Below are 12,522 nucleotides of genomic sequence, written 5' to 3'. Positions count from 1 at the left end.
CGCACGCCCTGCTCATTCTCCCTCTGACTCCCTGCAACAAAGACACCTTTTTCTGTGTTTGGTGTCATTTCTCTTTGATCCTGGAGCGTGTCTCCGCTGATGTTGCGACACTGGAGTGGTTCGACGGGGCCGAGCTCTGCTGCTGAGATCTAAGACGCTGACACCACTCAGCTTATCAGCTTCTCTGTGGTCTGAACATCGTGACGTCTTTATCTCCTCATCGTCAGAAACCGATGCTTTCCGCTCTCTATCGAGTATCTGTGTCCTTCACATGAGACTCGAACCACTGAGGCTGAGTGTCTTCAGATCAGTGCGAGATGTGGAAAAAACCAGCAGTGAGACGAGACAGAGCTCGATGGAGAGAGAGGAGCAGACATCTAGACAATAAACTAATAAACTAAAATTTAAAAAAAGGTAGTAAAGACTGCAACTTTAGAGGGAAGCTTATTGAATTTTCTCCTCATGTCTGCTGTTAAGAACAACTGTCTGTCTTCTTGTGAGAACGTGAAACATTTGGCCAGAATTAGAGTTTTAATGGCTGAATAAAATAATTACATTTTATATCAAACTGAAAACAGTCTCACAAACTGAATGCAGACCATTAATTTACCAGCCTGCACAGGGTTAGAAATTGTGAAAATGAATGAATATTATTTGATTAATTAGAATGATTAGGACTGATGCTGGTGAAAAAATAAACTCAGTTAAAGCAGAAAATCATATTTATGTATACTATTTTTTAAAGCCTGATTTTGGAAAATGCCGTTCGTGTGCAGAGCGGAATAAGTGTGAATATCTGACACTGCACAACAAATAAACATGTATAAAATGTAAAATATGTTGTTCCTAATTATTGACATATTCCAGCCTGTTATCATCAAAAAACAACTACTAGTTTATAGAAATAATTACTAATGCGTGTTTTGTGTCACTCGTGGAGTGATCCAGTCGATATCGTTCCTCACTTTCTTTCCGAACAATCAAAAGAAAATCATTTTATAGTTGTTGTTCTTAGTGTGGACGGCCCTTTAGTCTTCAGGAGGAAGTCCTTTTGGGCCCCATGGCTTCACCTCTCACATCAGGAAATTGGACGTCCACTTTTTTGGCTCCAAAGCCCGACGCGCTTCCCGGGCGCCGTGTTGGTCGCTGCTGTGCTGTTAGCTTGACGTTGGCTTTTAAACGTCCCGTACATCTAGTTTTTCCACTGCTCCTCCTCCTCTCTGCATCAAGCCTCCAGGAAGGGCGTCATGCGATGATGCAAAGTGTACGTAGTGGCCGAAAGTGGAATTACAGCGTTTGAGTCTGTCACATGACGACACTGGCCCAGACAGACTCTTCCTCGTTTGTAAACACGGTGAAAGAGACGTCTGTAAATCAGTGAATCATTTTTTGTGAGCATCAAAATCTGCGAAGCGTCTTCTGTCCGCCCCCACAGCTGTATCCAGATTTCACTATAAAACATCTATAATACATCCATGCTCTCTATCACCGACCTGCAGGCTGACCCCGGGCCACAGCGTCTCTACCCATCATGCACCGGGGCTCAGCCTGCCGCGTGTTGATAACATTACTGCCACTTTGTTTCTGTCTCGGTTTATCAGCCGCTGTCCTGTGATTGGTCCAGAGCAGCTTGACCTCTGACCTCTGACCTCTGACTGCTGCTGATGTCATCCTCTGTGTGTGTGTGTGTGTGTGTGTGTGTGTGTGTGTGTGTGTGTGTGTGAACTGTAAACTGCAGCTGATTAGTCGCCTTTTTGTTTTCAGTGAATCGTCTTTTTAAGGTGAAAGACGACATCAGCAACCATTCACACACACACACACACACACACACACTCAGTCAAAAGGCAGAGTGCGCTCCAGCGAGGCTTTCAGCTGTAATTAAAGCTCATTAAAGTTTATTGAAGCCGTTTAAAATCGCTGGCGTCCGATTGGCTGACGGATGAATTGGCGGCTCCTGCAGCTGCTGCTTCCTGTTTACTGAAGAAAGCGCTCGCTTTCTTAACCAGGCGGAGAGGTGCGTGACATCATCACAGCTTCCTGTCAGAGACTGAAGACACCTGCAGACTCACCTTCACAACACACAATTATGCCGCCTGAAGCGGCGGCGGCGGGCTGTCGAGGCTCGGGAGTGTGAGTCATCGCTTGGCGTGAAGCACAAGTTGATATCATTCAGAACGACTTCTTCATCCTCTCTGACGGCCGTCCACAACAAACGGCCGCTAATTCGCTCAGAAACGAGAGAAAAGAAGAACCGTCATGTTTTTAAGCTTTCTTCAGTTTCACAGAGACGCTCACAAAACCTCCTGATCACCGGGTCCAAACGTCCGAAAATATTCCTAAAATAAAAACGAGTAACATCATCATTAGCTATAAAAGCAAAGGAGCCAGAGACATGTCCTCAAATATATGTTTAAAAAACCCCAAAACTATCATTATAAACTATAAAACCAAACACACACACACACACACACACACACATATAATTTTTATTATTATTCGAATTATTATTATTGACTATAAAACCAGAGGAGCCATGATTTGTCTCAATTTTTAAGAATGAGATGGTGGATCAGCGTTTCTGTTGGCTGATCGATCAGATCTGCAGGTCGAAGGTGAAACAACGTTAAATCTGTCATTACTGATGGACATTCTTGTGTGTGTGTGTGTGTGTGTGTGTGTGTGTGTGTGTGTGTGCGCGTGTCTCATCCTGTCAGTCGTCAGCTCTCATTAAGGTTTAATTCCTGAAAGCTTTTCTTAACAAAGAGTTAATGAATGAAAGGAGCTGCTAATCTGAGTGCAGCAGCTGTTACACACACACACACACACACACACACACACACACACACACACACACAGCCTCTCCATGTGTAAAGCAGATCAGAGGTCCAGTTAAAGACATTGTGGGCTGGACGTCGACGTGACGACTCCTGGCTGCTCACACGACGGTGAGCTGAATGTAAAGCCGACAAACACAGTCAGAGCCGAAAAAGCTGCAAACAGACGCTGACGTGGCCGCACGACTGCAAAGGTGTCCATTAACCCTCTAACTGCACAACATGAAATTGCGAATATAAAATATGCGTAATGGAAACACATCAATATCGAAAAAACCCCAGTTTATCGAAAAACAGTTTTTATACTCACATGAGGTGGTATTTTCAGAAAAAGCCGTATGTTATTCAATCAATCAAATTTTACTTATATAGCAACTTTCAAACAAATCAAATGCAACTGAAAATGTTTTACTGTTTGACAAAAATAAACAACGACATGTGAAATCGTGGACTACATCTCCCAGAAATCCCTCATACGGGTCCGCTCCCACATATAAGGGGCTCGCCTTTCCATCACGGCTCCACAACACGCCTACGTGGCCTTGGATTGGAAATAATGATGGCTAGTGCGGTGGCTGCAATAAAGCTGCTGATGTTTTGAACATCCATCGCCATGGTTACTGGGATGTTATCACCAAAGGAGAGGTCACATGACATCAGTCAGTGGAAACACAGTCAGCTCCATGTTGAGTTTAATCACATTTACGAAATATCGCTTCAGTTTTGCACAGATGTGTAACGGAAACCATCCTTCTGTGAGCGCCGGCAGCATCAGGCGTCTCACTGCAGCTGTTTGCTGCAGCTCTGCCACCTCTTTTCTTTCGTTTTGGAGCGTTATATTTAATTTAAAACTCTTGATAGGGGTTAGGGGTTAACACGTCTCTCAAGTGTGCAGATTAGTCGTCTGATTCAAGTGAGCCTCAATCTCATCTCATCACTTTATTCTCCTGCGAGCGGACATTAGCCAGGAGAAGGCTTCGTAGAGGAGCAGCTCTCGGTCAGTCGGGTCAGCCTCACCCTGATGCCGGCTCTCCTCCCTCTCTTAATCTTTCGGTTACGTTTCTCTGCTCTGGTCTGACTGGCCGCTCGGTTTGGACCCTCTCGCAGTCTGCTGCGTTCAGTCCAAACCACACACAACTTTTCCCGATGTTGATAAGTGCTTTTCTATCTCTATCTGTCTCAAAAATAGAAAAATATAGCAAAAAAGTATCAAGGATTTGAGGAGCTACTGACTGCTGCATCTACATGTGCTGCTGTTGTCATAGAAATTGATAAGAAAAGATAATATAAAATAAATATTGAAAAGAAAGTGATGATGTATTTCTACTCTAAATGCACTAAAAAAAAAACCTGTTTTGTTCTTGTGTACTGACGTCGATGGATGTAGGTCGTAGCCTGTGACGTCACCACACAGCCTGCATACATCTCCGTTTATTAGATCCACGAGTGGAGCTGCACTAAACTTCTGAGGTTACAAAAACCTCACCGTCTGCAGGAGGCTCACGATGCTGGCGTCTGATTTGAGCCTTAAATTGAACAAATCTTTTGTTGTGCTGCAGTTTGCTCTGTTCTCTTTATTCTCTGCTGTGTTGCTCTCTGCTTCTGTTTTTGTCTTTTTTGTATTTCATTTCGTTATTCTTTTAAAGATATTTTCAGGGGCTTTTAGGGCCTTTATTTGACAGGAAAGCTGGAGAGATGACAGGAAGTGGGGATGAGAGAGTGAGGAAGACATGCAGCGAAGGACCGCCGGTCGGGTTCAGACCCGGGGCGGCTGCGATGGGCCGGCGCTCCACCGGCTGAGATACCCAGCGCCCCTGTTCTGTATTTATGACTGCAGAGCTCTTTGGTCAGCTGTGGTTGTTTAAAATAACGTCTCTCAGGCGTCACACGTGAAGACAAACGTGTCGCTTGTATTGTTCGTCTTTATGCTTTTTTTTAATGGCTCTTTTTTGTCAGAGTTGCAAAAAAATTCCATGATGTTTTTCTTTTTTTATTGTGGTGTTTTTGGTGTAAAACTGTTGTGTCTGTGTTTGTCTTCAGCTGCCGTAACGGGACTTTAGCCTGCGGTCTGACTTTATCATCCGATCTGTGATCAGTGCAGCATTCATGGAGAAACGACTCATTAAAAATAAAATAGCTGCTCGTCTCCTGTGTGTTTATGAACCTCCGTTATCTGCTCTGTTACTGTTGAGTCTCCCCCTCAGCTGTTAATGAGCGGCTCCAATAAAACCCTCTCCTGCAGCTCTTCACCCTGATGAAGCGTTTTATTTCCTCCTCCTCCTCCAGCAGCAGACACGAGCCAGCGTTTGTCTCAAACTTTATTCAAACCCACAATTAAAAATAGTTTCATCAAGTTCACATTCAGAAAGAATCAGCTCAGAAAAATCTAAACAATTCATCCAAACTAAGGAGCGGCTGTCGGACCCACACAGTTTCTGTACAGCGTCTGGAGGAAGAGTGCCGATGAGGATGGAGGGGACGGTGATGATGATGAAGGTGACGATGAAGATGACGATGAAGACGAGGCTCTCAGCAGGAAGTGAAGGTCTTCCAAAAGAAGTTCTTGCAGCCTGCTTTCCTCTCTCGGGGGGCGAGCAGCGGCCCGCTGCCGCCGCCGGCGGCTCGTTCCAGGTCCACGTGGACGTCTTCAGGCTCTCCTTCGGCCAGAGGGAAGTTCTCCTCCAGAGCCTCGTTCTCCACCTGCAGGAGGTCCGCCAGGAGCAGCTCCGCCAGCGAGGCCCGGGACATGTCCTGAAAGGGAAGTTCTCCTCCAGAGCCTCGTTCCCCACCTGCAGGAGGTCCGCCAGGAGCAGCTCCGCCAGCGAGGCCCGGGACATGTCCAGAAATATATTTTATAAAAACACAAAAAGTCTGAATGCTACAAAGCCAAGGAGGTGTGACACATTTCCTATAATATATAAAAAATAAAACAAATATTATTAACTATAAAATCAGAGGAGCCCGAGACATGTCAGAGACACCGTCCCTGTCCTGGTGTCTGTCTCTGTGAGAGTGTCTGTCCCTGTCCTGGTGTCTGTCTCTGTGAGCGTCCCTGTCCTGGTCTCTGTCCCTTTGAGAGTGTCCGGAGTGAATCAGCCGGCTCTGATTGGCTGTTTCTGCGGCGGTGTGTAGAGTGTGACGGATGGCTCTCTGTGTCTGTCCTCTGTGGGACACCCAGAGACAACAGTGAAGACAATCGCGTGCTCCTAACTTAAATCAAGCTGTTTCCAGACAGATTTCATGGCTTGTTCAGAGCCACCTGGACGCATCAGCTGACCTGCAGCTGTGGATGATCTCGTTAAGGGCAGCAGAGACTCGGAGGATTCAGCTGAAATCTCAGTTTGACCGTTTGAAGAACTCATTTTGTTGGTTTGTGTTTTTCCAGTCCTGGTTATTTTGGAGGACTGTTTGGTTTTGGTCTTTTATTCGACACCCAGGAACTCTACAGAGCCTGAACATCACCTGCAGCAGCTGGATCGTCAAACGCAGCAGTGAGTGCCACCAAATATCGGTCACATGGCGTCTGCGTGCGGCTTTTTTAAAAGCTGCAATTAGCAGAAATGACTTTTTGCTTCATGCTGGGAGTTTGTGACGGAAAAACACACACCCGTGTGTCAGCTGACGGGAAACAAAGCATCAGATCGGACTCTGCAGGCTCAGTAAAACCGACAACGGTCAGTTAACCCTTTAAAACCTGAGCAAACCGGCCAGATGTCTTTCAAAAACAGAGGAAGAAGGCAGGGAGCGACTTAAGAAGAAATTACTTCAGGAGTTGAGGAAGAAATTTATATAAAAAAAGTACAAGTAGATTACCTAAAAATCATTTAAAAATAAAATAAAATAAAATAAAAAATAAAAACACAAAGAAGGTTAACAACAACAACAAAAACACACACACCAGGAAATGACCTCAAAAAACTACATAAAAGTTATAACAATTTAAAAATAAATAAAATTTATTTTCATGATAATACAGCACTCTGGAGATATTTTAGTTTTGTTTTCCCCCCGTTTTTATTTTATTCTATTTTATTAATAAGAAATAAAACCAATGTGCTCGTGTGTGTTTCAAGGGTTAAATCCTTGTGAAAGGCGTCTGAAAGCAGCACAAAAAAAGAACTGAAGTGAAATATTAACCCTTTGAAACCAGAGCAGGGTGGCTTTCATTTTAAAATATTGGAAGGAAGCAATGAGCAACGACAGAAGAAATTACCCCAAAATTAGCAGGAAATTAGTAAAAAAAAAATACAAGAAAATTAACTTAAAATTTGAAAAATAAATAAATAAAGTAACAAAGTAATTGATGATGATGATACTACTACTACTCATAATAATAATAATAATAATGACATATTTTCAAATATGTGATTTTGTTCATTTTTAGAGACCTGCTTGTTTGTGATGTTGTGTATTTTGATGTCTATTAATATATTTTTTTCATTATTATTATTATTATTGTTATGTGTTTTTTTTTTTTTTGTGTTGTTTTTAATTATTTCTGACTCTCATTATCATCTGTCATCTTTCTGATATGTTTTTTTTGCTTGTGATCTCTTGTTTAATTCTACCTTCAGTTTTGCTTTTTTCTTTTAGTAAATTCTGTTTTTAAAAAGTGCTATAAAGTAAAAATATTTATTATTATTATTAATCAAATATAATTTCCCCCCAGACATTTAAAGTTATTTATTTCATTAAATTATTATTTTCTTGCCGTTTGTGCGACACATCTTACCAACTTGTTCATTGCCATTTAAAAAAAAATAAATTTCACCAGTTTGTCAACTGACCGAATCCACAAACGGTAAATATTGAGTAAATATTTTTGGTCAAACATTTATTAAAAAGATATAGGCTAACTCAGTGACATGACATGAAGTCAGTCAGCCGGTGTCTCTGCAGAGATAAAGATTAAACGTCCATCAGTCCTCCGTCAGCGGGGATGTCACGCAGTTTGTCTCCAAAACTGTTGTTTTGATTTGAGCTCAGAAGATCACATCTTTATTTCTTAATAATCAAGACATCATATATTAACTTTCATTTTCTTGTCATGCTGATTATTGTCAGTCTAATGAATAAAGAAAAAGGTTTTTTTTTATTGATAAAGACTTCATATTTAACAATAGATACATGTAGTGTTTGTGTGTGACTTTAACTGCCACATTTACATCATATTTAATCATTTCTAGCATATTTTAGGAAACATGCTGCCCAAATATGGTTCTATTTAATCTGCTCATTTTTTATTATTCATGTTTTTTTAACTAAAGCTAAAGATCAGAAGATTTTGACTTCATAAAAAAATATTTTTTTTTTGAATCTATAAAAAGAGAAGTTTTTTCGGAGTGATTTATTCTGACGATTTCAGCACCGCGGACAGCAGCCGGCTCTCACCTGATCGGTTCATCAATTGATTATTCTGCCGTTGATTTATTAACCTGTCTGTATTTTCCAAAAATAAAAGCAAAAATTCATCTTACAGAAATGAAGCTGAGGCTTATTGGTTGTGTTCACAGTTTTTATCTATTTGAAAAAGAGTCTTAGCAGATAAAAATATCTTAAATATGTTTTCACTTCATACTGATTGATATAGTTTATTATTTTGTTTGTGATGAATTTATGTTTGACGTTAACAAAAAAAAAAAAAAATTAAATAAGAGACTCTAAACTTAAAATTACATTCAACTGTCTTCTGAGTCTTAATGGAACAAAATTCAGGTTTAATTCATTTATTATTATTGAGGCAAAAAAACAGACAGACTTTTACACAGAAAAAAATAAAAAATAAAATAAAATAAAAAAACATCCGGAGCTGAATCTGAAATGTGTTATAGATTACATTTGGAAAGTTTCACTAAAGGTATGTCCCGTCTCTCTGTCTCGGTGTGTGTGTGTGTGTGTGTGTGTGTGTGTGTGTGTCTCGGACCTGTTTGGAGCCCAGCAGCGGGGTCCGGTGCAGCAGCAGGCGGAGTTTGGAGTCTCTCTGTGCGGCGGAGGAGCAGCTGATGGAGGCGGTGAGGGAGAGGAGGAGCAGGAGGAGGCAGCGGAGGCGCGAGGAGGACACCATCTTCATCACCTGTCTGTCGGTCTGTGTGTCGGTGTGTCGGTGAGTGTCGGAGGGTCTGGTGGGTCTGTCCCGTCAGAGCGGCTCTTATACAGCCCGCTGACGTCACTGCCCGCCGCCTGCAGGGGGTGACTGATGATGATGATGATGATGATGATGATGATGATGATGATGATGTCTCTCCACCGCCTCCCGCTTTAGTGAAATGATCCGTTTTCAGACACTTTTTCTTTCCTTCATGCTGCTCAGTTGACAGAGTTTCTCGCGGGAGGCTCGCGGCCCCCCCAGAGGGACACAGAGCGCGCGCAGCCGGTCGCCACAGTGATCGATTTATATTTGAAATCTGTTCAATAATTTATATTCGAGCATAGCTTTGATACTATTGGAATGACTCTGTTTATATGAAGGAACTCTCTCTCTGTATTGTTCTGTTGATCAACTTAATGTTTTCTCTGTGAGCATAAAATCTGACAAATTGATTTTAATAAAAAGGCTCACCAAGTACTTCACATTAAAAAAGACATTAAGACATAATAAAACCTGCATGTCAAAATAAAATAATGCAGTAGAACACGTCTTGACATGGACGAGACGCACTTGATAAAACTAGCAAAAGTAAAATAAAAGTCTGGATAAAAAATAAAATGCACAGGATGTAAAACATAAGATGGAAAAAAAACCATTTAGATAATATTAATAAAATAAAGTTGTTTTTTTTTTTTTTTTTTGTATAAAATGCACTAAATTAAGGAAAATACAAACATTAGAGAGGTGCAGCAGTGTGAAAATGTGAAGCAAAATGCAAAGCCAGTGAAGCCTCAGTCCAGTCTTTTACATTTTTTTTTTTTTATTTTATTTTATTTTATTTTATTTTTTTTTTATTTTATTTTATTTTATTTTATTTTGCTGCTGTTTTCTGTCACAGTGTGTGAGTCTGTCCCTCACCAGCTATTGATCGTCACCAACATTGTCCTGCTGCTTGCAGGTGTGTCATCAAAAAATTAAGTCATCTGCTGGCACACACACACACACACACACACACACACACACACACACACAAACAAACACACACACACACACACACACACACACACACACACACACAAACAACACACACACACACACACACACACACACACACACACACACACACACACACACACACACAAACAAACACACACACACACACAAACAAACACACACACACACACACACACACACACACACACACAGTTTTATCTTTGCTCACAGATGTCTCCACAGCTACTTATTGTTTCTTCGTTAATGAATTTCCTTCTCCTCGTCACATTTAGTGTTTGTGCGTAAAATAATCTGAACACTGTCACATCACACGTCACCTGACACACACACACACACACACACACACACACACACACACACACACACACACACACACACACACACACACACACACACACACACACACACACAGGGACAGGTTTTGCTTAGGGGCCACTGTAGCAAAATGACAGGGGGGCAGTCACAGCGGCCCCGTACATGTTTGGATTCAGGATGTTTCTGAGATTTTAGGAAATGTCTAAAGTCTTTGAGACTTGTAGGATTCTAGAACGTTTCTCAGATTTTAGGACATCAGTGTCTCAGCTGTGTCCTCTGTGGGGGGTGTGGGGGATCCTCCTCTGGCTCTTTTTTTTTGATCAACAAGCTCTATTTTGATGCTGTTTTATGTCTCTGACACATGGAGACTAAAAGGACAAAAACAGTTCACAGAGTCAATCACAATCCCAAGTTTTTATTGTACATTAGAAAATGGTTGGGGGGCCACCAGGGCTATCAGGGGCCACATTTGGTCCATGAGCCATAAGCTGAGTATCAGTGCCTTAGAGTTACAGAATAAATGCTGTATTGTTTGTAATTTTGTTTTTGCACAGTAATGTTCAGGCGTTGAAATAAAGAGTTTAATCCTTTATTTCTCAGCTGTGACCATTTAAAGTAAACCCAGTGTCCCCAGACGAGGACATTATGTTTTGTTTTTTTTTTCAAAAACTAAAGACAACACAGTTTTTTTTGTGATTATCGGGTCCTGCAGATAAAATCTGAGGAGGTTAGAGGAATCTCTGCGCAGCTGATTTGAAGACGATGGTGTTTTTAAAACTCACAGTTTGGACTTTTCTTTCTGCGTCCCTCTGAGGACGTTTGAGAGTCTTTTCATTGGAGCGGCTGTAAACGCCCTGTTGTGGTCATAATGTGCAGTAATATGTTGAGTCTGTGGGAGTCTGGCTAATGAACAGAGTCCTACAGTGCAAACACTAATCACAGCTCCGTGCTGAGAGCATCCGCACACACAGATGTCTTCACCGCTTCTGCACAAACTTTCACACATCGATGCTTCGCTGTTTTCAACATTTAAACAACATTCAAACAACATTTAAACGTCGTAGTTTTTTTCATCATTAGAACCATCAGCTGCTGATGTCGCCCTCCTCTGACCAACTAATCACTCCGCTCCTCTGCTGCCGGTGACGATGAGGTCGTTTACTGGTGGCCCGGTTACCTGAGCAGGTGACACATCGCAGACAAACAAGCGAGTCATTGGCTGTCTGCTCGTGTCCCCGCCCACTGATCAGGTGAATCGTCAGCACCTGGATGACTAACGCAGGTGAGTGAACGCAGATTTTGAGTTTAACTTCATGTTTGTTTGTTTTCAGTTAACCCTTTGATACCTGCGCAAATTGGTTTGATTTCTATAAAGAAAACAACCAAACAAACAAACAAACAAACAGACAGATAAATAAAACAGCAACTATAAAAGAAATGACCAAAAATTAGCAAGAAATTGGTAAAAAGTTACCTAAAAAAAAAACTAAAAACTACCTAAAAATCAATAAAAAAACTAAAAGTAAATAAAATAAAATAAAATAAACAAGCAAAGAAATGACCTAAAAATGCTAAAATTAAAAAGAAATAATTGTATGTAATTGTATGACCCCTCCTGCTGAAGCACGACTTCCCTATGATAGAGAATTACTTCTCAACATCGGGAAAAGTTGTGAGGATTTTGGACTGAATGCAGCAAACCATGAGAGGATCTCCATCAACAGCATACGCCAAGCGGCCAGTCAGACCAGAGGGGAGAAACCACACCGAAAGACGAAAGAGGGAGGAGAGCCGGCATCAGGGCGAGGCTGACCCGACTGACCGAGAGCTGCTCCTCTACCAAAAACCTTCTTCTGGCTAAAGTCCGCTCGCAGGAGAATAAAGTGATGAGATGTGATCATCACAGAGAGCATGGTTAACCCCTAACATCCCAAATCAAGCTGCTGCACTGGATGGGCGAACTTTGTTCAGAGCCGACAGGACATAAGACTATGATGCAAATTCAAAAAATGCTCTGCAGAAACTGTATGACGCCACCAGCAGCAACCGGATGTTTTTTTTTTATAGTAGCTGCTGATTTCAATCAACTTATCCTTCAACTCCGAAGATGTAGCAGGAACCAGGACAAATGTAATTTCGTCTTTTTAAAAAATCTACCTTGAAAACCACTTCTGCTTTAGCGACCTGTTGCTGTTTTCCAGCGAGGGTGCCTCCTGTAACCAAGCAACTGCAGAGGTCCGTCCCCCGCTGCTGTTTCTTATCAGGACGGAC

The 12,522-nt window shown here is 41.7% G+C and overlaps 1 protein-coding gene across 2 annotated transcripts; it reads right to left on the bottom strand.

The window, feature by feature from the left end:
* Positions 1-5,147: 5,147 nt before the first annotated feature.
* sst1.1 (somatostatin 1, tandem duplicate 1) lies at positions 5,148-8,932 on the bottom strand. Of its 2 annotated transcripts, XM_042487231.1 has the most exons (3): positions 8,758-8,932; positions 5,624-5,674; positions 5,148-5,534 (listed from the first exon to the last, which is right to left on the bottom strand). In XM_042487231.1, exons 1-3 carry the CDS (start codon positions 8,902-8,904, stop codon positions 5,364-5,366), a joined length of 369 nt encoding a protein of 122 aa, XP_042343165.1. In that variant the 5' UTR covers positions 8,905-8,932; the 3' UTR covers positions 5,148-5,363. The 2 variants fall into 2 exon arrangements, with proteins under 2 accessions (XP_042343165.1, XP_042343164.1); XM_042487230.1 differs by lacking the exon at positions 5,624-5,674 and having other exon boundaries at positions 5,148-5,585.
* Positions 8,933-12,522: the final 3,590 nt, after the last annotated feature.

The sequence above is a fragment of the Plectropomus leopardus genome, chromosome 5 (genome assembly GCF_008729295.1).
Source record: "Plectropomus leopardus isolate mb chromosome 5, YSFRI_Pleo_2.0, whole genome shotgun sequence".
In the NCBI taxonomy this organism is placed as follows: domain Eukaryota; kingdom Metazoa; phylum Chordata; class Actinopteri; order Perciformes; family Serranidae; genus Plectropomus; species Plectropomus leopardus.
Note: the sequence above shows the minus strand (reverse complement) of the source record. Positions and strands in the feature narration are given on the sequence as shown.